General features: G+C 30.8%; 1 protein-coding gene across 3 annotated transcripts in view; it reads right to left on the bottom strand.

Moving 5' to 3' along the window:
- LOC142334075 (cationic amino acid transporter 3-like) overlaps positions 1 to 27,716 on the bottom strand; it is a 149,450-nt gene that overhangs the window by 15,941 nt on the left and 105,793 nt on the right. For 2 of the 3 annotated variants that reach the window (XM_075381750.1, XM_075381748.1), the window contains 5 exons: positions 23,404 to 23,528; positions 19,824 to 19,921; positions 15,677 to 15,816; positions 5,808 to 5,910; positions 2,817 to 2,995 (listed from right to left, as the gene is read on the bottom strand). In XM_075381750.1, the coding sequence (XP_075237865.1) occupies positions 2,817 to 2,995; positions 5,808 to 5,910; positions 15,677 to 15,816; positions 19,824 to 19,921; positions 23,404 to 23,528 (645 nt within the window). Of the gene's footprint in view, positions 1 to 2,816; positions 2,996 to 5,807; positions 5,911 to 10,835; positions 10,976 to 15,676; positions 15,817 to 19,823; positions 19,922 to 23,403; positions 23,529 to 27,716 lie in introns of all 3 variants that reach the window. The other variant, XM_075381749.1, reaches the window with a different exon arrangement.

Below are 27,716 nucleotides of genomic sequence, written 5' to 3'. Positions count from 1 at the left end.
CCTCCAAGCCGTGACATATGCCTTTTACATATTGAAAAACACAGCAACCAGGCATTGGTGAATTAGGAAGGCGTTTTAAATAACAGATTCCAGGGCAGCAACATAATCGATGGACTAAGCAAACGGAAGACATGTATGTCTTCCAATTGACTCCAAACAGTGCTTAGAAACAAAGTTTCTAAGCACTGTTGCACAAGTTTGGACTCAATTAGGACATTTCTCTGAAGGTAACACACTAGACGATGGTTTACCATTTGTTCCACCTACTTGCACAGGGTACTGACCAAGGAGATAGGACGATAACTTGAGGATGATGATTTATCTTTATTAGGTTTCACTATGTGAAACACCAATACTTCTGACCAAGAATTTGGAAAAACCTGGTCAGAAAATATTTTATTGCAAACAGACAAAAGATGTCGTAGTGCAGTATCCGAGAGGTGAGATAATAAACTGAGCCTGATATTACTATTTCCAGAGGAAGAGTCATGAGAATTATCCAAGGCACACCTTAGCTCATCAAAAAGGAAAGGATGGTTTAATTCATTTTGCAAGTTTCTAATAACAAATGGGATATTTCATATCTGCAACTTATACCTCATAAACTGAGGACAATATGACAATTTAAGAGAAACTGACATAAATGTATTTCTAAACATGTTTGCTACATCAATCGGTGTGGTGATCAGGATGCTATTGTTTTCCAGTCCAATTTGGTGCAATATTCTCTTGATCCATACATGGCCTGAACTTTTCTCCATTCAACAAATGATGGAGTTGTCTGAGAAATTGTATCAACATAATTCAGCTATGATTTCCGTTTAGCACACCAAAACACTCGAACAGTACAGCTCTCACATTCCAGAAGGCACAGAACAATTCTGTTGTAGGCTTTGATTGAAATTACGAAAAGCCCGTGATTATCCCTTAGTACATTTCCACAGTCTCCAAGGAACAGCTCCCCTCCTAGGAACAGCAGGCTGCCTTGGTTTTCCAGATGTTAGAGGGTTAAATTCACTTGTAGGTGTGTAAACTTAGCAAGTTGATGGATTGCACTACCACTCTTATCATATTGGCCAAACAACTAAAACAGGGAGAGGCAGCAATTCTTATTTATTTGCTTTTTGTGTATTCAATTTGAATTAAAATGATCATAAAATTCTTAATTTTATTATAAATATCATTTATTATCAATCATCAACTGAGATATTAACAATCGCCTTATATAGAGTTATTCTTTGAGAAATATGAACAATAATTGCAAAAGTCAGGCATTAATGGGAATTATTTACAAGAACAAGAAATATTTTTTTCAGGATTTTACTATTTGTTCAATAGGCAGAGAGTTATAAAAGAGATTTGGTCCTATGTATTTTTCAAAATATACAAGCATGCAATGTGATATATGATAGTTGCAATGTTCACTTTCAGTAGCAGGATCATAGATTATATCAATTATTGTTCCTACAGATCCATTAGCAAGTCCTTTTATAGAAAATGTTTTATGCAAAATAAAAATTTTGTTTTGCACAAGATACCATATTATTTTAAACATAGATAATGATATCGACATTTTTTCTTCGTTATATTCCTCATTTTTTGTTGCTACATTTTTTTGTTTATGTCTTCATTTCTGATCTGTCATTAAGCGACTAACAGTACTACCTGCTCTTTGTCTACGAGGCTTATTGATTTACATAATTATTCACACTATTCATCCAGACCACAAATTCCAATGATTTTTGGAATTTCTTTTTTTTTAAATAACTCTTTTTTAAATAACTTTTAAACTCATTTTATTTTAATATAACTTTTCTCATTTGTATTACTATAAAACAGATTACTATTTCATATCTAATTTTGAAATATTCCATAGGTTTGTTTACCCAACCCACCGGGTTGGTCTAGTGGTTAATGCGTCTTCCCAAATCAGCTGATTTGGAAGTCGAGAGTTACAGTCAATATTGTTCAAGTCCTAGTAAAGCCAGTTATTTTTACACGGATTTGAATACTAGATCATAGATACCGGTGTTCTTTGGTGGTTGGGTTTCAATTAACCACACATCTCAGGAATGGTTGAACTGAGAATGTAGAAGACTACACTTCATTTATACTCATACATATCATCCTCATTCATCCTCTAAAGAATTATATAAACGGTAGTTACCAGAGGCTAAACAGGAAAAAGAAAGGTTTGTTTACCCACATCATTTACATAAACTGGATACATTTGATATTGTTTGATAGATTATAAAAATTGAATCAACATATATATATATATATGTTGATTTAATTTGATTTGTATATATATATATATATATACCAGAGTCATATTGACTTGACTTTTTTAAAATAATCAGTTTGAAAATAAGATATTTGTGTATTTAAAGTTTAAGGTTTGAAATTTGATAAAAAATATTGTAATTGGTGACCTTAAAACCCAAATAACCTATTTTCTTTGATTATTTTCAATAGTCAATATGATTCTGGGAACAATATGTCTAGAAATGCAGAATTGAATTGTGCACTCTGAATAGTACAGAACACATGTACAAAATTTTAAAACTATTTGGTCAAATAATTTCAGAGATTTTACAAAAATGTTGGGCCAAGCAGCTACGCCTGCTTTTATCTTGCTCTGCCCAATTTTTTTTTTAACCTCCAGGACCACGGTTAGGTATTGCATGAGAGTATAAGATGAAATGATCTGTAGCATGTGAAAATGCCAGGAATTGAACCCAAGAACTCCAGGTGAAAGGCCGAGATACTACCACTCGTGCCACAGAGGCCGGCAGGCTCTGCCCAATTATACTTACTGAGTAAACTGATAGTGCTCTCAGATACAGCCTGAGTGGTTGAATTCGGATACTTCATTCCAGTCATATTAAAAAGTTGACTCAGTGTCCCGATTGTTGTAATGGTGTTACCATTATTCATACCGTTTTGTAGTTCTAATATTGGACGTTCATAAATTGCAGGATTAGGATCTCTATACCTGAAAAATAATACAACAAATGTTACTCGATAAAAATTTGTCATACCACAAATAGAAATACTTCTACACTCGGTCCACTTAACTATGACAATATAAATATATAGTATAACTATCTTAACTGACAACTTAAAACTTCACAGTAAAACTGCCTTTTAAAAGAGCTATCGCACAACAATTAATAAAAGCATTAACTCAAATTTTGAATGTTGATATACATTCTCTGTATACCAGGTTGCAACTATACTTACGATATTTACCAAACACCATGCATGCACATTATGTACTTTTTAACAGTAACACACCAAAGAACACACTATTCCATTCCATACCAAAGATACACATACAACGATAAACTTTACAAGCTTCCCTCAGAAGAACAATAAAAATTTTGCTAAAGTCTTCTTAAAATGCATACGATAAGAAAACCAGAGGTTTGATATTCCATTTAAAACAAAAAGGCAATGCTTTAACATTTACCTAAAGAAATCAGTGAAAGCCATGAGCAGATCTTGACAGAGCACATCAAAGGATAAAAAAAAATAATTATCTATAAAATATATATGTATACATAAAAGTTGTTAATCTATATTAATATAAAAACACACACACAAGAGAGAGAGACTGTTAATGAAGTATGAAAATTGAAAAACCTTTTCAACAGTTTAACAAAGAAAACTGAATTTAACAAATGCTCCTACCTTTATACAATCTATTTTTCACACATTCTATGCCTACATGAAGGGCAACTCAAAGTTTTGAATGGAATGAGAAAAGTCATTTAATATGAAAAACATTTGAAGCATAAATAAAATTTTGCGCATAAAAATTTGAAGTAAAAACTTCACGTTATGACAACTCTAACCAAGATGGTGTCCATTTAACCCTGGAATGGTATCCTTTCCTCACACATAGATGGTAATGCGTAATCTCCCAAACTACTCTAGGGAAAATACATGAAAATGATATAAAAAAAAAAAAAAAAACTTTTCTGGCCGAGAAGTCGATGGACCAACATCATCTTCAATATTGCGTTTCTGATTTCTGGATAGGTTTGTCAGCTTTTGTCTTTCCTGAATATGCGGTGTTGTAAATTTTACACAAATTTCCTTTGTGAGTGCCCTTCTTGTCATCAGTTTTATCTTCTTTGAGATCGCTTGATGGTTCTCGGTTCGTAAATTATAATATCTGTTGAAAATATTATCATTTAAAAATAAGATAAATGCTATTATCGGTTTTGTTACTCTTGTTGCTTCATTTTTGAGCTTCTGGGTAAACTGAACCGCATTTCGAGACGTGTGCGTGTTCATTAAGGCTCTGGAGGTTTGGCTGATCATTTAGGATGGTTTTTACCTCTCAGATTGGTTCTTGGGAGCTTTATAATATTTGGATGGGAGGCCTGTTCAGTTTCAATCGGCTGGATGTCACTTTCACTGTCACTCTCATGGTAATTTGGAAGTACTATATTTGTTGCTCTACTTTGAAAATCGGTTCTTTTTTCATCGGAGGGATTAGAGTCAAAGTCGATGTCAGTATCGTCAGCTTCAGTATCTCTGTATTACATTCAGAAACTGCACCCTCTTCCTTTGCTTCACCAACCGTCTCGTCATAATCATTTTCTTGTTCTTCATTGTCATCCCTTTCTAGTCGAGATAGCACGTCATTTATTTCCAAACTAGTGTTCAGTATATCATCCTCGATAACTTATATAATTTTAATATTTACAACGCTAAAAATCACTATAAAATCCAAACAAATAACAAAAAATAGCATTAAATAACGTTAATAATGGAAAAATAATGTTAATGGCCATATGTAGTCTGATAGATGTCAAAGGATTCATTGGACTCAATTATACCTAATAAGAAACATGGAATGCCAACTAATATTTTCCTTGATTAGAAAAAGGAAGGTAGTGAAGGTGAGTTTGTAGTTATTACTCTCCTTCCATTCTTAGATGGGTTTTTAAGAGCACTGTTGTGCATTACCATTCTCAGGTTAATATTTTTCAAAATTAGTTTCAAAGTACCCTCCAGTATATCACTTATACCCAAAAAATTGTACATTTTGAGGTAGGAGCATTTAAAATGTAATTGAAAAATTCATATTCAATTAATTAGTAGTATTATTTAAAATTTGTCAATCGAGTGATATTATTTTTGTCAAAGGGAGTAATTTAATTTTTAGATAAACCGCCTGAACTTTAAAATGATTATGAGTGGTAAAAAATAAAAATGGAATTGATAATCTATGAGAACAATAATAAAAAATTTAACAAACATCATTTTTCCTGAGTTATGTCCTTTGTCTTAAGTTAAGATTTTGATTTAACTTCTTTATCTTTCTAAGGATTAGAAGGGATTCTTTCTAAGGAATACAATATGAACTAACAGTTTTTTAACATTTGTCTATTTTTGCCATATCATAATCTGGAATAACATTAACTCTGTGCAATAGTGCAATTTAATAACACCTCATAAAATACAAAGAAAACAAAAAAGTGAAAATATAACAAGCCGTTTTTTAGTGGATACACTGATTTAAGAAGTAAGGATTACTGGATGAAATAAAAAATCCATGTGTTAACATGGATGTTAACATGGTGTTCTCATTCCCAAAAATATGTGCAGCCTTAGAATTTTTTTCAATACATTTTATAATTTTTGGCTAAACGAAAATAACTGACAAAATAGATCTGATTTTGTTCTGAGTCGACTTAAAATAGCTGTCATACATTAGACCATAAATTTTCCCCCTACAGCGTTTCTTGATGAAATGGATTTCTCAGATAATTACAATAAATTTTATTATTTACCTCAGTACCAATACACATATGGCAACAATAGTGTACGCCAACAATGTTCCGATTGACATCATATCAATTAATTGTTCAAGATTAAATATAGCTGCCATTATACCTGAAATGAAAAAATAATATATTAAGATTACATAGTTTTATAATGATTTTAAAATAAATAAAATTATCAACTCAATAGAGAGGTGTAATGATTTTTATAGTTTATTGTCTTCAGAGCAATAATAATCTAAATCCTTTACAAAAACTTATAGCAAACTTTGCTTCCGATTATATTAAAAAAATTCTTCTACCGGCACGCTACCGCACTATTTTCATTTCTCTATTTAAACTTAAAAAATATTTAATGAATTTTCTCTTCAACAGGTTTGTTATCTGTCAAAACTGTAAAATTTTATGAAAGAGTGGATTTAAATGAAATTGATCAATAGGTTTAAAATTTTGTCAAAGCGGATTCAATCTCTTCTGTTTTGGAGGGGAATAAATCATTACGCGAAATAACGGTAACGTTATGAAATCAATTTATAACTGTTTATAATCGATCAAATCGATTTATAATATCTCCAAAAACCAACATAGCGACACAGCATGTGCAGAGTAACCACAAGTGATTTATAATTTCATTATATGTCCATCTGTTGCCTGTTCCCTTCAGTGCCAATAAAGCGATGGTTGAAGAAATATGAAACCTGTTATATTATTTGCGGCAGCTATGAATTGGGCGGTGTGATTAATTTTTTGCAAGTCAAAGGGCACAACATCATCATGTTCACCATCTACGGCAACAATATGAATTAACAAGAGTTATGAGATTTGTTATTGTTATGAGAAATTGATGCCAGAAGTTTAGAAAGGGACACAATTATGAGTAACATAAGGAAAGAAATGGTTACAATTGTGTCTGATAAACTCTTTCGAACGTTGAATAAATTAGGTGTGATAAGCATCATTTCATGATTTTTAAATTTTCATATAAATTTTGAAACAATTTGGGTTCTAATAAAGTTCTGTGCAAAGTGACTATTAAAACAACACGACCGTAACCTTGAAATTCCTCAAGCGCTGCAATAAAGAGAAAGATTAACATCTTGACAGTATTATGATTATGATTGGGGGTGAGATATGAGTCAAATTCTTGTTGGATGCTGAGACCTTGAGAGAGGATGTGCACTCTTCAACAAGGCATTATCTAACTATAAAATGATGGCTACAGTGTTTTGTGACGGTAACAAAATTTTTTTGATAGCATTAATGTAACTCGGACTGAAATATTGTTAGTTTATTGTGAAACGAAAAGGAATTAGAATCAGAGATCAATCCAAAACAAATCGTGCAAGATATTCATGAAGGTTTTTCTGCATTAGCAATGCAGACCATAGTTTGCACAAACTAAGAAGTTCAAGCGATTTGATATTTTACAAAATCCACATAAGCTGAAGTCGATGCAAAGTGATTTCACTATTTCTTCAAGATGAAGGCTATCCAATGGCTTGAAAATGAGGAGCTCATGATTATGTTATAATTGGCTAGGTCTCTGCGGTATAGTTCTCAAATGAGGACCTGAAAAAATTAGCATTCAGCAAGTGTTTGAATGCTGGTAACAACCGCATAACTATGTTGGTATTTTTACACAAAAGCACTTTATAATTTTTTTTTGTCCAGCTTATCAGAAGTTATTCTTGGAATTGTCTACTTATTTTCAGGATAAAACAAATTTTTTATTATTAAACAGCAAAAGTAAAAACAATACAAAAGAAAAGAGAGAAAATTAGAGTATTGTAATGAGTAAAATTAATGAGTATTTAATTGTCAATTAAAGAGTATGTACACACATTAAACGTGCACATAAATTATAGACTAATAAAAATATTCTCTGTCATCAAACAATATTAACAATAGTCTCTATCTTTGTAATAACAATATTCTTTGTCTTTATCTTACGTATTGTTAATCGTTTGTTTTTTAGAATCTGATTCGTGTTTTATGTCAATAAATCTTTGTCAGGTACTTAATAATGAAGTAATTAAGTATACAATGATTGAAGCTGTCTAGAAATACTGTTAAATAAAATTTCTTGTGAATAAATGATTAAACATATTAGAACAGCAGCTTTTATTGAAAATTATTCTGTTAATAAGCTCTTCAATACTAAATACTTATTCAAATCTTTTTATTTTTTTTTTTTTAAACCCTCACCTGATGACCACCTTGATAAGATGACCAGACATATGACAAGCTCAAAATCTAATAAGAAGTATAAAACTTCTGGTATCAGTTTCAGAAATTACACATTTTTAATATTAAAATTACTTTTTGTAATATCTCTTACATAAAATATAAATAAATTTTTCTTTTTTTTTGCATTACAAAAAAAATATATTTTTGTTTTACAGTTAATTATTCTCAATCTATCTCTTTTTGTATTCGAGTTCACAACATTTTTCGTATCGATTAAAAAAGAAAAAAAAGAAAAAAGGATGAAAAATGTTAAAGAAAACTGATTTAAGATTGAAATAATGAAGGCAGCAAGCATTAATTCAGAAAAGAGAAAAACAAAGATGTACAGTCTTTCTTTCTGAAATTATTCCAATATATGTATTGGAAAAACAATTTATGTATAGCTTGGAAAGAATACAGAGCAAAGTATGAATCAAAGAAATATTAAAGATTGATGGATCTTCTTTAAAACATAAAAAAGAGTCTTTCTAAAAAATCAATTCCTAAATACACCACTTTTTCCCCTGCTACCTAAAACAAAATTTTGAAAAAAACATTTCAGATATAATGCTAGTTTGATTTTCTTCTTTTTTTCTTAATTCGTTAAATTCTCATAGGGTCACGGGAAAGGGTACTTGAATTATGACTTCTTTTTTTCCATTCCATTCCAATTTTTCCTTTCTTTCCATTATTAATTGCATGCACTTTCTTTCTTTCTTCACTCCATTTTAAATTTGGATTTGATGATTTTCCTTCAACCTGAGAGTCCTTTTATCACATTTCTATAATCACTTCTATTTTTCCATCTTCAATTTTGATTTTTTTTCCTTCCGTGTCTTCCATAACATCTTTAAACCAGTTTGTTGTCGTATTCTACTTTTCAAAATAGTTCGCTAACTTCTTCGCTTATCTATCTTTATTCATTCTTTTAATGTGACTATAGACTATTAACCTTCTTCTCTTGAATGATATTGACATTCTTCCGATTTTCTTGAATAGATCTCCAGTCACTCCATTTAATTTTAATTTATAATCTTCATTTACTCTAATCGGTTTAAAATCTTCCTCAAAATTTCCCTTTCTTTTTTCAATCATCTCCATCGCCAACTTTTCTTTTTTGTAAACATTCTATAGTATATAATGCTTCTGGTTTCATATGTCTTATATTGTCACTGATGATAGTGCTTTATCATAGAATATTGGCAGATCTAATACGCTGCTTCCATCTTTCTTTCTTCGTCTCCCCTTTAGAGATGTAGTAAGGTTTTCTGTCGGTGTTATTGATTATCAAATATCTTTAAATTAATGATATAAGTTTTATACTTTTCAGAATAATGATGTTGAAATGTTTAGGTTTCATACTGTACTAATTTTGAAAATTAGTATTCTTAATTATTCTTTAACCGTTCCAACGATAAAAAAAAAAACAGGTGAATGAAAATACTTTCGAAAAATGATTACAGTTTGAAATGAATTGTAAAATCATTCTCCAAGACAGAATTCATTATCTACATTATTTTTAAACTGATATCTTTAAGGTAGATCTACTGGGGCGATAGACTTAGTTCAACCTATGAAATTTCTTGATTAAAATACAACACTAGTTTCATGGCACGTTTATGTAACATAATTACACAGATTATGTTGATTAAATAGTATACTGCAATTTTTAGTAATGCGCACATGTCAAATCAGTATTGGCAAATACATAAATAAAAGCGGTCAAAATTAAAAAAAAAATTAATGGTGATTTGAATAATTATGTATAGTTTAATGTGTAATTAATAACAAATCTAATTCTAATATTTATAACGACGTACAAATTTGAAAAATGGAATGCAGAGAACAAAAGCGTAAAAGATTCTATATATTGTAATAACAAACAGTATATTCCAAATAGTGTTCTCATACAGAAAAATTGGTCATTTTGAGGCTGGAGCATTACCTATTATTTTTTTTAATGTTACTCTTTAAAGCAGTTATATAAGGTTTACTGTAGACCACTTTTGAAACTTGCTATGAAAAATATTAAATGGCTGACATTTTGGTTAGGACTGTCATAGTCTCAAGTTTTCTCACGTCAATATTTTTGTTTTCAATGTGCTTTAATATAAAGAGTCACAGTTCTATTCTTTCATGAGTTTCCCCTCCATATGAACTCTGTATTTGCTTGGGGTTTAGCGTCTGATACCAAAAAATAGATTGTTTTAAAGAGGAGCAATCGTTATATTTCAACTTTCTTTGTTTAACTGTTAAAAAAGGTTTACGGGTTCTAATACCTTATATATATATATTTCTGTTCCAAAATGTTCAAACCGTTTCATCTACCGATAAATTTTACAAACATTTCAAGAAGTCCAAAAATGAAGACTAAATTCAAGATAAATTTGTAGACCGGTTTTGAAATAAATTAAACTTTAACTCGGATTAGAAAGTTCATTTATCTTTAAGTCTAATAAACTACCTGACCATCAATTAATCAGTTAAGAGAGTGAGAATTCATTTTAATTGAGATACAGCTTTTGAGTTTCTATAACTTTTCATTCATTCCGAAATACTCCACGCGATATTCCAGATGCGTCAATGATATTCTAGATGTATCAGATGCAATTTACAGTCTTACCCAGGACTCTGCTCTTCTGTCGGTTTTAATTTTTTTACTAACATTTAAATGAACAAGCGTACAAGGTGTACAGACAACTACTCAACTAATATAGTTAAACGTGAATTAACACGTTTAACATCGACATCTGGTATTATAATACTATATTATAATTTATTATGTATATTATTACAACTGCAATAACAGACCTCCTACAAGCCCACCAATACATGTAGCAAATATTGGCGTTCTTGTTTTAGTATTGATCGAGGCAAACGACTTGAATAATAAACCATCATGTGCCATAGCATACAGCAGCCTTGTCAACGGAAACATTGAACCCAATAAACTGAAACACATCCAACAACCAACATGCTTAACTCTGTCAATCGCCTGATGAACTGACATAATATAATACAACCATCATGTCACAGAAACATGTATCAAACATATTTACCGATGAAAATTTGGTTTGATACGTGTCACGAAGAAAAGATTAATTGTTACTTTGATCAGAATTATTTTAATAATTTATATGGTTAATCATAATAAAAATTTACCTAAATTAAATACTAAGATAGATTTACTTAATTGGCTTGACAGAGAAATTCTGATAATGATACAGACAAAAAGTAAAAACAAAAAAAATCCAGAACGTTTATCAGACTACTGACAGATTATAACACTAATACTAAAACACATGCAAATTCTATTATATTTACATTTTCATAATTTTTTTCTAGATTATACTACCTTACAAACACTATAACAGTTTCATCTATTGTTTCTTGGTGACTAGGGTATAGGAAGCAGGGAGGTAATTAATTTCAGCGCCCATCTGAATGTTGTTATTAAGCAAAGAACGTATTTTACCATTACTAATATAGGAAAATTCTGTGTTGAAAGTCATAATCCCATCCTTAAAACACTTAGTGTAGGCTTGTATCTTATTTCATAGTCCCTCTGCAGATAAATCATCTCTTCTCACTATGCTCCCTTTCCTTCTTAACTTTTGCTCTATTGTTCTCACTGTTGTTCTGAAAGTTTCAGTTAATGTTCATAAACCTGTGCTAACAATGCGAGAACCTATATTTCCGACTTATGCAGGTCGGTCAGGAATGCCTCATGTTTTAGGCCTGTCCAGGAATTTTTTCCTATCTGGTGATTGAAAAAAAAAGGTAGATACAGAGCAAGGATGTTTATCAGGTCAAGTCAAGCCTCCTAACCCTTCCACACAAAACCAGGTCGGAAGGGTTTCTCTTCATCGCTCTTGCAATGAAGAGAAACACTTGAATGATGGCACTATTAAGATGATGTAAGCCCGTACGTTGAACGACATAAGTTATCTAGTACAAGTATGCCGTTTGTGAGTACAACTTAGGTATTTAAAAAATAAAACTCAAAAATATATTAAAAGGTATGTTTTAAATTTTGCCTTCTTAAAGTCGATATCAAATTAAATAAATTTATTTTTTTTAACGAAAAATTTATGTGTTTGTAAATTTGATTTACTTCATTATATCTTTGTGTTTCTTAAAAATTTGAATCGGTTCAAAAAACCCGATTATCAAAGTTGTATGTATTCATTCGTAAATCGTATTAAGACACAGAAATAAGTTTTAAAAAACTTGTAAATGAACTGATGTCATTGAATTATAGTCCTTTCTAAACGGTATACCGGTAGTTTATAAATTGTATACTTTTAGATAAAAAACACATCACCGATTTACACATAGTTCACCTTAAGGATAGAATATTTTCTGTTTATAAGAAAATTAATTATTACAGCAGTAATTTCATGAAATAATTAAAACCAGTAGAACTTACACTTAAGCATCGAGTTGAAACTCACTCATCGCCAACTCACTGCATAAACGCGAATGAAAAATACATAACATAAGCTCAAATTGAAGTTATGATGTCAAAAAACAGTCTTAAATCGGGGCCTGTCTTCAACCTTAATTGAGTATAACTGAAGAACGACTCGACCGATCTTCATCAAAATTTCATACGCGCAACTTCGATACTACAGCATATCTAAATTTCAATGAAATTGATCATGTACTTTTGGAGGTTTTTGAGTCGCATAATTTTATACGTAAATGGTATTTTTGTAATCCTTGTACCTCAAAACATAAAGAAAATTCTATTTAACCGCCCGATACCTCCAAGCCACTAAAAGTAGCTCTGTACTTTTCTTTGAAAAGTTGGTAAAAATAATTGAACCTCTTGAAATAGCTCTTTCAGCTCTGTCAGAATTTTTTTTTTTGACTTACTCAATCAGAATGTATCCTAAAAGATTTTAAGGGACTAACAGAATAAGATCTAAAACTTCTTTCAGAATTTTGACTGGAAGTTCCCTTAATGCTAACTGAAAGAAACCAACGCTAAAGGAATACCGAGTCGATTTAACTAGTTAATCAAATTCATGTATATGTACGAAAATAGGTATTTTTTTTCATACATATTCTTGTATGTAACAATAATAATGAAGCACAGTTGTGCCTATTTCTACTCAACATGCTGAACTAAAAATGATGTTATTAATGTTGTTGTAAAATAGACCAATGTCCTTGGCAACAATAGTGTTAACAATTTTGGAATCAGAAAATACATACTTTTAGCAAAACAAAATAAAATATCTGAAATTGTAATTTAATTACATAAATTACTATTTTTGAATAAAAAAATAACATATATATCTAAACTGAAAATAATTCTAGTAAAGTTGTAAAAGAAAAACTGAAAAAAGTGCAATATACTAAGTTCTAAAAAAAATTGAACTCTGAGAAAAGAAAAGTTTCAGATTATTCAGAGATTTTCTTCACTAGATATCTCACCTCATTTATGAAAATTATGAAGAATAAATCTCTTATATTAAATCAATCTTTTTGACGCAAAATTTTGTAGAAATTCAGAATTAAAATCGAGCAGGTTTTTCGTAAATTTTTTTCATTACTGTAAATCATTAATTTACGATTCAGGTAACTAGAAACAGTCAGAAAAATTTGGAATTTTTTTCTATGTTTTACAAATATTTCTAAATTTTTATAAATTTTACTAGAAAACAAAATTACAAATAATTATTTTCTCTAAAAGAAAAAGAATTGTAATTTCTATCACGAATGAAGTTCTTAAGACTTACAAATTCACAATTACATGAAGATGGGTTACCCTAACAAAATAATAATCTTTCTTCTTTGTCTTTCCTTTCTTCTCATTAATTAAAGAGTTGGAATTTGATGCGATAACCGTTACTTTTGTTTTGAGCCAACTTTCAGGTTATCTGATAATTTTTTAATATTATTTAAAAAATTTCAAATTTTTCCTCACTTCCTCTCAAAAAAGAAGGCTCGTCCTATCGAGAAAGTATTCTCTTTTTTAGAAGAGTGTGGGCCCAGTAAATACTTCAGCTATTAGGTTTATTATGCAGCCACCGAACAAAGAATAGAGTCCACTGAGTTAATTGATAGGTAGCTTCCATATCGGATAACAACAGTATATAGGCTCTTTAGGTCTATCTACTCAGCATATCCCTAGCATGAAAAACAGAACCCAGGTAAATCAAACTTGCATCAAGAGCACAAAAAATGAGGAAGAATAAATCAGGAATAAGTAAAAGTAGTGGTGGTGATGGAGGACAATCTACCCACCAAAATATATTGAGAAAGCTTATCATTTTGTCCAGGACCTGAGAATTCACTTAATTACAAGATCTTCATCAATTCACTTTATGTAATTATACCTCTGCACTCTATTTTCTTTTAATTTCTTAAAGGGGCTGATACCATTATATTTTGTTTGCAAGTAACCTTTGTTTATAAATTATTGACGGTTCAGCATTTAGATTCAAATATTATTGGACATCACACAAAATATCTAACAGATCTTAAAAGCAAGATCGATTAAAAATGTTATTGACTAATTTCACACTTAGGTGACATGGGTTTGCCTCAAGTACATGTCACCACTGATCCAAAAATCTTTGCAAGTTAGTAAAGATCTGAAATCATTGCGATGTCATCAACATAAAGGATCTAGTATGAGGGAGGATTTAAATTTCTTAAAGCACCCGATAGATTCTTACACTTGTCAGACTGTGATTTGTATGTAAAAGTTTTCATGTACATCCTTTAACGCTGCTACAGATACCCAAAGTTCATGAGCTAAAATTTTTAAGAAAAGGTAAAGAATAAATATTTCAGTTATTATTTTAAGGTTGTATCGGTTGCTGAACCCCACGTCATGGATAGTTAAAAATACTTTACCGTGACATGTTTTTTAAGTCGACTACAGATCCTTTCAATCTTTGAGGCTACAGATATTTTTTTCTAGACTACGTTAATTTTCTTACCGGCATTATAGAAATTTTATTAAACTATGATTCAACATCGAAAGATAAGGAATCAGTTGTTATTATTTTAAATGAACACTTTAATTAAATCGATTAGTTATGTAACAGAACATTAAATTTATATTCCCTTAAAAATTTTTATTTTTTAAGGAATTTTTTAACCAAATTTTGTATTTTCCTAAATATAGCATTAAACTGGGAGGGAAATTATATCACTGTTTTTAAATGGGAAAGGCACTGTAGAACTGAAAAAGAGTCTTTTACACTAAAAATTGTCACTGTGAATTGCAAAATATAAACATTGAACATTAGTTTTAAGTTAGTATGCGTGAATCAAACTAAATATTTGTCAAACGACTATAACCTTTTAAGTTAATTTATACAAGAGATTCAAAATAAACAATTTTTTTACAAAATAAAAACAAATATATACACACATATGTAAAAAAAAACTGTTATTGAAGAAACGTAATAAAAAAGCAAATTGAATGCAGCAGCAAATAATATACACATAAATACTAGAATTATGAATTACATGAATAGCATCTTAAATTGTGAAGAAAATTCATGCAAACCAATAACCACAGCCAAGTTTTGTGCAAAACTACAAATGATTAACAGCAGTGCATCAGCTATTACAAATAGTAATCGGTGAATGAACATTCATCAATCAATCAATCTATACTACAAATCAACCTGCAAATATTCCAGATAGTAAAGTCGACAGGACAGGAGTCTTTGTTACCGGATGAATTCTAGACATGAACTCATATAACAAACCATCATGAGACATCGCATATAATACTCTTGGCAATGGAAACATTGCTCCCAATAAACTGTAAAAACAACACACAAATAAGTTATTAATTAAATACAGAAAAACTGTATACAACATAATTGTATGGTCCAAATAAAACACATCTACAAATGATTTTCCTAGTGAATTGTCAAAGTGTAGAGAATTCTTTATTCCTCGACAGAAAAGATAAATTAGTTTATTACTTTACAATATCTGTCTCAGTTATTCGTTTGGCTGTGATGCATATAAACAGCTTGAAATAAAAGAGAAATCTGTAAAAGTTGCTTTTACTTGGAATAATGTGTTTACTATGTAGTTCCTGTGACATAGTGATGACACTTGTTGATCTAAAAACTTGATGCATTTCAGTGAGCTCGACATACCAACGTTCGGCTCAGAGAAGAATGCAGTCAGAAACCACTTCAATCCTCACTTCCTCAATAAGGCTGGCGCTGGATCTTATTATCTTGAGAATGGTTATGCCGGTTTCAAGAATGATTTGTATCTCGCATAAGGTCACCTGTAATGTTTATTGGTCACGGCTAATAAAAGAGAGACACGATCAATTATCTAAATAACAGTGGCAAATAAAGTACACGGTTAGACAAAAAATGAGTTGCAAAAAAAAAGGAATAACTGCAGAGCCCAGTGCGCTCATCATATTTCAAGAGTTTTCCTTCATTCAAATCAGATAAAAATATTGGAAGGAGGGGATTTTCTATTACACTGATAATGTTAAAACTGTATTTATTCAGGAAGTAGACTAACATTTTAAAAATTAATTCTTGATTTTTTAAGGAATTAATATCGCTCGGGGGCTGGAAGCGAGAATTTTTTAAAAGTTTGGCTGTGCTTTAAAAATACAGAACTAAAGCGCTTCTAATATTCTTTTCTATAGAAATTGGTTTTCTTATATTTTTTTAATGTCACCCTTCAAATAAACTCAAAAGGGGCATATTTACAAAATGGATCATCAATATATAATTTAAAATAATCCCGCTAATTGTAGAGAACATAATCCAGCAATTTATTAAACCATTAACCGCTAAATTAATGATAAACATTAAAAACATTAAAACCGTTAACATTAAAGCATTAAAACCTAAACATTAAAACATTAAACCTAAACATTCTGTTAATTACTTGGCTGCAGTTGCTTACAAATGAGGAAAGCTACTGAAAAAACTAAATGATTTTTTTTTTAACTTTACTTTTTATTAGACTAACTATATAATTTAACCTATGTAAAAAGAGCTCAGTAGTTGCTGTTTCTCGGATTGAACCGTATTTATTTATAAATTGAATGAATACATTGCAAGAGTACTATATATGTATACATATATACATACTTTTATATAGCGCCTACAGCTTATTATGCGTATAAAAAGTAACTGTATATAGACTTGGGTATAAAAAATGAGTTAACAAAAACAAACCTAGTCAAACGGTTCAAATACATAACATACTAGGAGCGACTAGTATAATAATCTGAAAGAAATAGACTATCAGTTTCTTAAAATACAAACTGAACCAAATTTATTATTAAACGCACAGTTTTTGAAACTTTTATTATAACATTTTCGGTTGCTCTTGCAGTCATCTTCGACAATTGAAATTGTTGTATTCAGTAAAATACATCATACAGTGTACTTTATAGCGGAATACAAATACAGTAAACAAATAAATTTTCTGACGTCATCTTCTCAAAAACACACTCAAAATAAATAAAAAATCATTCTATACATTCACAAACCATCTACTCTAGAAAACATACGCTTTTAAAAGTATGATTAATTGACACGCCTATGTTATATACGATCGCATAGCAGAACTCAACACTATGACATACTTGGTACTCGCAAATGGATATAACAGTATATCAGAACAACTCTCATACAAAATACGTAAAAATAAAAACAACAAAAACTACAGCAATTAATACAAAGAAACAAAGACTCAGAGAAAATAGCGCGCATAGTTAAAAAATCTTGATTAAAATGAGTTTTTTAGAAATAAAAACAAACCAAATCATCGACCAAATATTGATCTACATTAGTAAAATGGGACTCAGCTTTAAACAAAAATACAATGAACACTTAGAAAACTTCAATAGTAACATAGAGTTAATATTTACCGACCATTTCTTGGATACAAATTAAAAATCAACAAACGTTAATAATTTCAGTTAAATCTGTACATTAAAAAAAAAAAAAACATAATCTTAATATACAATTATAATTTACATGTTTACATCAAAAATTAATTTAAATGTCAGGAAAAGATTTTTGAAAATGTATGTTTGGAGTGTCGCTTTATATGGAAGTGAAACTTGGACGATCGGAGTATCTGAGAAGAAAAGATTAGAAGCTTTTGAAATGCGGTGCTATAGGAGAATGTTAAAAATCAGATGGGTGGATAAAGTGACAAATGAAGAGGTATTGCGGCAAATAGATGAAGAAAGAAGCGTTTGGAAAAATATAGTTAAAAGAAGAGACAGACTTATAGGCCACATACTAAGGCATCCTGGAATAGTCGCTTTAATATTGGAAGGACAGGTAGAAGGAAAAAATTGTGTAGGCAGGCCACGTTTGGAATATGTAAAACAGATTGTTAGGGATGTAGGATGTAGAAGGTATACTGAAATGAAACGACTAGCACTAGATAGGGAATCTTGGAGAGCTGCATCAAACCAGTCAAATGACTGAAGACAAAAAAAAAAGAACAAGTCTAATAACACTATACTTAATAGACGTTTCAAATTCAACATACTTTTTTAACCACATTCTAAGTACTTGTCTGCTTGACTCAAAAAACAACCACCAGATAACAGGCTGATAGCATAACCAGTCATTGAAAACGGCTCTAGTAGCAACTGCAGATACAAGTTTTAAAAATTCTACGTAGAATAAATTTTATTCAATTATTTAAAAAACTGATAATTTTACATAATTTTTATCGTCAACAATTAGGACAAAAACAAAATAAAAAAATTTGTAAGAAGAAACATAGTTTTCTACTAATATACAATTAACACTAAATTTTTAACAGATAATTTGCTTAAATTTCCATCAAATCATTTACTGAATATAAGAAGCGTGAATAAATTGAGACTTTGTATAGTTTCAATCGCAGATGAATGAAAGATATAATTAATTATATTTCGATTAGTAACGGGACAGAACAGTTAGCATTGTGAATGATTTGTTTACAATTCAGTTTCAGTTTACGCCTACGCTTACACATACAGAGTATCCCAGGAGATGTTGGTCAAACTTAAGGGACTGATTTGGGACATGAAAATAAACGGTAAAATTAATGAGGGAAATGCCTTATCTCATTTCTCCCTCTGTCTACCATCTGTGCTTTTCAATAAAAAATTTTTATCTTAAGAAAGTTTGAGATATTTTAATGGAATTTGATATATACCCGATGACATCTATAAAATATTAAGTTTGAAAATATTACCTTTAAAAATTCCAAAATGGTGGCCATTAAAATTTTTATAATCGTTAATAGCTCCATAATTATTAGTTTTACGAGATAAAGTTAAGCCCTTTATCGGAAACAAAATGACATCTAATTTTTTAAATCGGTAGATAAACAGATTATTTGGTACAGCCAAAATTATTTAACCGGACTGCAAAAATTAGATCGACGTTATTGTTTCTTTTCTTTGAATTGTTAATAATACAAATAATTACTAATAAGAGAAATTATTTTTAATTCGATTATTAAAGTGAAAACAAGCACAAAATTCTCAAGACGGCATAATTATCCGCATGACCATTTTTATTTATACTAATGTTCTGAATTAACCCCATAAGTTTGACCAACCTCTCCCTGGACACTCTGTGTATAGAATTGATATAAACTACTAAGATATAGTGTATCTATATAGGGTAAAAGACCAAAAGACCTAATAAACTACAAAAAAAACTTTAATATTAAATAATATTAGTGCACGGTTGACGCATTTGAAATTATAATTTATTATGTTCAACAATAACAGCTATGTAGCTTTGCTACCGTATTAAGTGACATTACCTCGTGCAGAGAGCAAAAATGGCTCCACAATTAACTAAGAGTTTGACTGCAGGCATACCAACCTCATCAAAAACATACGGCAAAGGTGCATCTGCATTCTTAAAAAACAAAACAAACAAAAAATAAATAAATATGTTTGCCGTTATTCTACTGTAATTTATAAATTATAATACTAAAAGATCTTTCAAAGAGTAACTTCATTAGATTTAACATTTAGGCCGTGAGAATACACATATTCCTTCAAATTTCCCATTAAAAAAGCACAAATAGTTAAATCCGGTGATTTTTCAAAGGTTAAATACTTAAACGACCAGTCTTATAGATACGTATAATGAACCAAAGCTATCCTACTGAAAAATACTAGAATGCACCTCTAGAAGAGGAAGGTGCAGGATAATATTTTTAATTAATATATTTAATATCTAACGGTTGTCGCATTATAACCGGCTACATCAAAGACAAAATATTATCGGTCCGCACCACAATCTCTTTTCATTTAAACATTTTCTGCTTTATTATAAGAGGAGTCACAGCATTTAACACTTTGAAAACCTCCTCTTGTTTCTCATAATATGATAATATTCACTGATGCTACATGATAATTTTTATTTATTTTATCAAGAAATTAATAAACACAAGTATTTCATTTTCTGCTGGTTTTATACGTATTTAAAGTTAGGCGGTTACAATCCATTCGGCGAATAATCTTTTAAACCGCTAACAGAATTTTCAAGTCCTTTTAAACAATTATCTTCAGATATAAGCGAGATATAAGATGAGTCATCTGCAAAGAGTATAAATGAACGGTTCGATTCTAAGGCAGATGATCAATATAATAAATAAGAAAAGCAAATGACTGAAGACACTACATAGCCGGCATTTCACGTTCCACATCTTGAAGGGAGAATACACATTTTACATGTTTATTTTTATCAAAATATGGCAATTCAACTACCACGGTTGTTGAAAAGGTATGATTTTAATCGACGTAAGCAGCTGCTCTGATATGATTGCATTCGTTTAGCAAGAGAAGTGAGAGGAAGAAGTATGAACATTTAGAAACTCCACACAGAAAAAGTCCTTTGACATCTTAAAAAAAGATTGGAAAGACTCTATTTATAGTATAATTATTTTATAATATGAATATGCAATCGGCATTCCCAGAATAGACTTTTCTTAACAGAGATAAAAATTAAACAAAGAATATGAATTTGTAAGCGAAATAACCGTTTAAAGTGAGAAATTAAATAAGTAATTACACGAAAGTAATTCATTCAGCTAATGAATTATGTAAAATATTATTCTACTCCGGTAAGAAAATTATAATTTAACTTAAACATGTCTTGGCGATGAAATGCTTTTATATATTTTCCAGTATCACAGCACAGCATTTACGCATATCAGACGATATTTTTGGGAGCAACCTTGTATTGTACACGGTTTACGACTTCCTAGTTTTTCTTTCTACAAGTCTGGAAATTCCACGACAAGAACGTTGAAAGTGAAGAATTAATTTTCTTGAATTTTTGCACTATTTCAGTACAGTCATTATATTGAACGCTCGGCCTCCTGCTCCTTTTTTCATCAAAATCATCGGATATATTGCTTTACATTAAAAATACGTCGCTTCTTCCTTATTTTGTCTGCTCTTATTAATGTACTCCCGTGAAACTGTCGCTGACTGTTGCTTCATGTGAATTTCAGCAACTGTCATTTTTCATCAGAATTTAAATCGCAGATCAGACTCCATAACTTCTGGACTTTGTTTATTATTAAAACCGTTATTAATCACCGTCATAAGAAAGCGCACACAAATTAATGCCCGATACAGCGTCTTTGAAGATTTAGCGACCCGATCTATATTGTTAATCGCATTAAAACGAACTAAATTATTTTGATATCGTTTTTGTAATTTTCGATACCGATCGATGCTTACCGCTCATAAGAAGATAGAATTATATTAGTTTAGTCGTGTATATTTTTATCTGATAATACGCTAACCGTTGTTCAGTAATATACAGAGCGATTAATTAAGAACGTAACAAACTTTCATGACGTATTCTATCGATGAAAATAAAGAAGAAAGCTCATATAAACGTAGATTTGGAAACACTTTGTTAGCAAATCTCACTGGCAAAAGATTTCGCACTGATTTCTGCACTGTTAAACTAGACTGTAATTCTTGGGACCCGAATTTAATGGTTTATATAAAATCCGACCTGAAAAATTACATACCGGAACTTTTTATGAAAAACATATGTACCGGAACTATATTTTTAGTAATTTTGGAGAAATCTGAATAAAATACAAAATGTTGGGGATAGAAAAGACACTTTAATGTTTGCCGTAAAATAACCTTGTTAAACGGGTAATAAACGCGTAAAAGTTTTAAATAGAACCCGCAGAAAATTTAATTCCGAATAAAACGGTACGAATAAACTTCATAAAAACTAAATACAAATGTAAGAATTCTGATGTTTAATAAAAACAAAACATATCAAAATGAAATGCGGCAAATTTTAAGCAGGAATCAAACGAAACAAAATGTACAATATAACAAAAAAAAAGAATCAAAGAGTTTGGAAAATAACAAATATAAACGCAAATAATAAAACAGACTAAAAAAAATTAAACCATTTACTGTTGAAAAGTCCTCCACCACAGTGGAAAATAGGCCGGGCAGTTTGCACTGCCCGGCAATCAATGTATATGCTTTCCATATTTCAACAAGGTTGTTTTGTATCAGTCGTACCGCTATTGAGAATCGTAATAACTAATTTTCTCTTGTATTACACTGTTGTTAATGTACTAATGATTTTAAGCGGTCCCACAGGTAGTAATCAAGAGGTGCTAAGTCAGGCGACCTTGGAGGCTACTTGATAGATCCGCTATGTCCAATCCGTTGGTTTAAAGAAGATGCATTTAAGCGGTAGCATTTAACTGCTAGAGAAAAGAATGGAGTTACCCCGTCGTTCTGGAAAATAATCTGCTTTCTTGTTATCAGAGGAACATCTTCCGATAGATCTCCCGACGCTTGCTAATGAAGCTTTTCCAAACCTATGTTTATATTAACTTTCTTCTTTGTTTGTTTTCATCAGTAGAACGCGCCCTGAAGATTTCTTACCTTCTTCATCGATCACGCTGTGTATATACGGTTAATAATAGAAAGAAAAGGAAATGTACCGGGCGCTACCGATTATAACCGTAAATGCCTTATAATGCTAAGGATTTTATTACTGTTAGCGGTAGCATCTGATAAATAAAAATAACTTCAGGTGAACGTCTATATATACATTCGTGCGGATTACAAGATACTTTACGGCTATAGAGATTCTACTAAGACTAAATTTTAAATAAAACGCAACGAAAACAAAACGAAGTAACATATTTATCCGTTCGCATTTCGGTGTATTTTACTACACAGAAAAGCGCGATAAAAAAGTAAACGATTCTGAGTTCCATTAATGGGTTCATTAATGACAAAACCAAGCGCGTCAGAAACAACGGAACATGTTATCACATCGTCTTAATAGTAAATGTTATAATTAAAGCGGTAATTTAAATAATTAATATTGTTTACCTGTAAATAATAAGGATACATCAACGTCAAAACAGATGCGATACCAAAATACGATAAAAAGATGATCACCAAACACATTACTATAGACAACGGTATATTCTTTTGAGGATTCTTAGCCTCTTCACCTGCAAACATAGCCGTAATTCATTCAATTGCATCGTAACACAATAAAATAATCAGAGAAATAACATGTTGATAATCGTTTAGTGTCTTAGTTTTATAGTTAAATGAATTTTGGAACCTATGAAAAATAACAATAGTGTTTGGCCGCCCGTTGCAAACAGTCGATTTAATCGACTATGAATTTTTTCTGAAAATCAACTATATTTTTTTATATAAAATCGGTATTTCCATAATCTAAATGCAGATGGTCATGATAATCTGAACACTCGGTAATTCAAACAAACAGCCTTTATGATTACCGTTTCATAATGAAAAAGTTATGCTCCGAACAAATAAAAGCTAGTTAATATTTCACCGACAACAAAAACATAAACGATTTGATCGCGATAGATGAGAAGTCAACGGGATTAAATGAAACTGAAATCGATCGTAGATTTCAACAAACACAGACAAATTACGGAACGAAAATCCGACCGAGAGAAATTATTAACCGTGAATGAGATGAGAATAACGATGATATCTAATCGAAGGGAAAATAAAAATAAACAAAGGCAAATTTAATATCGCATATTTCAGAGTAAGAACAGGTTAATAAAATCTATCGCTAGCCGGAAGATACTCGGCTATTTTACAAATTACAAGACAAAACAAGTGAAAAAGCGTACAAAAGACATAACAGACCTTTTTGAGGCAAAGTAACCTGAATAAAATCCATTAGTACATTAGTACAATCCATTTCATTGAAATTGAAATACTAGGTGGCGCTGAAGTTGTAAAAAATGTTGTAAACGACTAGACCAGTTTCGAACACGTGCCCGATTCACAACATTTTCACACTTTAACAAGCTACAGCTCCAAATCGGTAAGTCATAAAAGAAAATTGTTAAAATAAAAGTCGTCTGTTTTTTTGAGATTACAACTTTTCCAAATGCAATACAGACGAAAAACAATTTTTTCCGGTGAAAAAACCCGAAAAAACACGTTTTTACAACTTCAGCGCCACCTAGTATTTCAATTTGAAATTATGCGGCGTAACTTCAAACACATTAATTGTAGAGGACAATGTCCTCTACATTTTTTTGTTTGAAAAACTTTTCTCTAAAATGCATAGATTCAGAGAAAAACGCATTGCAAAAACTTTTTGAGTTTTTCAAAAATCTATGGGAGGGGAATGTTAAAAATCTGGACTTAAGCTTCCCTCATCGTCCCTAACATATGGAAAAAATATCAATCGATAGGTAAGGATTTTCAAATAAAAATACAAATTGAGTGTACTACATGTCTGTAATACATTGTCTGTAAGCCATTAATTACCGGTATGCTAGCTTTGTATTTCACACCCTAAAATGAACAATAAATTAAAACGAACGGTTAGTTAATCTGAAGAAATCAATAACACAAACGCATCTGATATTTTCATCGCGGGATTAAAGAGATTTTTCAGATTCCAAAGACTTTTTTCTGACACAGTTAAACGTCATTTGTTGTTGTTCACGAACCGTTTCTATCAACGTGTAACTAGAGATAGACTTTTGCCGGGAACCCGTCCTTATCCTACAGTTATGAAAAGATTTCAGCTTATAGATATCGGTAATTATAACTTATAAAAAAAGGTTATCGATAAAATTTATCGATTAAAGTATTAAAAACTAGGGTTTTATTTTGACAGGGTTGTCGTTTTGTTTTATGCGACAAAAAAAAGGATGACGATTCGGGTTCAAGTTTAAGTTTAATCTAAGTTTCTAATATTTTAGTAACAGCATAGAATTCTAACTACAGCTTCTACTACATTTTTCAGTGAAAGTCTTAATCGATTTAAACGAATATAATTGTTGAGAATATACGTCCGATTATTCGCTATAAAATACTCGGTTCTCTGAGTTAAGGGGCGTAAGGGAATGACCCAAGAGAACGATACAAACAGCGCCGTGACGTTTCACATACTTAGAAACAAGCACAAGCCTGCAACGTATGTCTTCGCAGTGCACCCTTCACCCGTAGATGTGAAAAGGGGCAGAAGATTAGAGCTTGCGGAATATACCGAGTTTGATTTTTTTTGTCGATGTTTCAGCACGATCGCCTATTCGGTCGGTTGTTTTCTATTCAAGCAAACAAAAAAGTTACGAAAGTTAAAAATTAGAGATTTAAAAATTTTCCGTTAAATATTTTTAATTTTGCTAAACTGAAATTTTTCACCGAGATCAGAGCTTTATCGTCTGTCCTGCGGCAAAGTAAAATTTTATCAAATATAAAAAAGAAATAGACATGTTTGACGAAACCGATAATACATAAATACTAAAAGTAAATTACGATAAATATAAAATAACGGCGTCGGAAAAATTACATATAATTAAAAATAGTAATAATAAAGATATTATAAACAAGCGATTGAATTTTGATAAGGATGATACAATAGAAAAATTATAGATAAGTTTAAAGTTGTAGATTACTTTGAAATCGCACTGCTAGTTCGGTACTGCGATATATCGGTAATAGCGATTCGGTTTTAACGAAGCGATCGAGAAAATAAATATTGTCTCTAATTTTTATTTCGTTTATTCCATTTACTTCAACAAAAAACCTAAAAAAGCCGCGGCCACGGCGAAAGTGCTTGTGTAAGTTTACAAGTAAAAAGAATTACAGCGGTACTTAAAAGAAAAAAAAAAGTGTATATTTTAAATATAATTTAAATCGTTTTTTAAAATGTCAAATCAGGAATATCGTATAACATAAAATAATCGCGTACAAACGTAACCGTTATGATCGTAAGAGACCCGACGCGATTCACAAGTCCCTCCCAAAAATGAAATATCCACCCGTAAGAACGAGCATCCTGTGACAGGCTTATTAGGGGAAGCGTAGAGCAAAACGATCAGCAATCGCCTTCTTCATCGATATTCAGCCGTACATCGGCAAGCCAAGCTCGTCAAAATGCCGGTGATATTCGCAAACGGCTGAAATTTAAACTTTTCGATTTTGAAATTTCATTTACGACCGTAAAATTTATAGAGGCGATGAACAAAATCGATTAGATTACATTCACGACTAGATCTGCAGAAGTTTCTTTAAAAACGTAAATAACAGTAAGAATAATAACAGGAGTTTCATATAAGACAAAATTTTAATCACGATACACCACGGTATATTTTTATTTCGGTTACAAATTTTTACGACGACGAATAAAATATTTTATAAAATGAACTTTTAATATTTTCAGCCGTTAATAGTAACGCGGTAACGGAATTCAGTTCTCGACTTTAATACGGATTTATATGCGAAGGAGACTTTTTTCAAGCGATTCATAAAAATAGTAAAAAATGTAACCGTTAAAAAAAGAAAAAAACAATTAGAAAAAGGGTTCAAAAATAGTAATAATTACAATAAAAAAACCGTATCTCTGTCGGCTGTAGTACAACTAAACCTAACGTGAAACTAAATCGTAGGAATTTTTTAAACTTAAAGACTCATCTTGTCTTTTTTACACGTAAAACTTATTTGTACAGATATTTAAAAAGATTATATTTTCTAATACCTTCTCCTCTACATCTATCAGGGCTTTTGACCGCGGTATACAATAGACGCGTTGATTACTACAAAAATAATAAAAAAATATCGATATCGATTTTCCTCGCTACATTACCTTTCCCTTTTTATTAAAACATCGAAGGACTGAATTAATTAAAGAGCAGATTAAACAAACGTATATCATCACACTTATAATCGTAGTATATGAATTATACGTACTTCGTAATGCGTAAAGAATTATTTCAGAGATAAATATTTTATCTATATAATGCGGTTCGGTTAACGTGTTTTCATCAACGGTTTTCTTTTATCTTGTTCAAACATAATTTTAATATTTTCCTCCACCGTGTCAAGAGTTTTAACGGTATATGTACATTTTATTTGTTTATAAGATTTTTTTTATAAGAAAACCGTGTGAAACTGACCGACGCATACGCACACGCACACACACACACACACACACACACACACACACACACACACACACACACACACACACACACACACACACACACACACACACACACACACACACACACACACACACACACACACACACACACACACACACATACATACATACATACATACATACATACATACATACATACATGCATACATACATACATACATGCATACATACATACATGCATACATACATACAT

The sequence above is a fragment of the Lycorma delicatula genome, chromosome 13 (genome assembly GCF_047948215.1).
Source record: "Lycorma delicatula isolate Av1 chromosome 13, ASM4794821v1, whole genome shotgun sequence".
NCBI lineage: Eukaryota > Metazoa > Arthropoda > Insecta > Hemiptera > Fulgoridae > Lycorma > Lycorma delicatula.
This window is presented reverse-complemented; position numbering and strand designations above follow the sequence as displayed.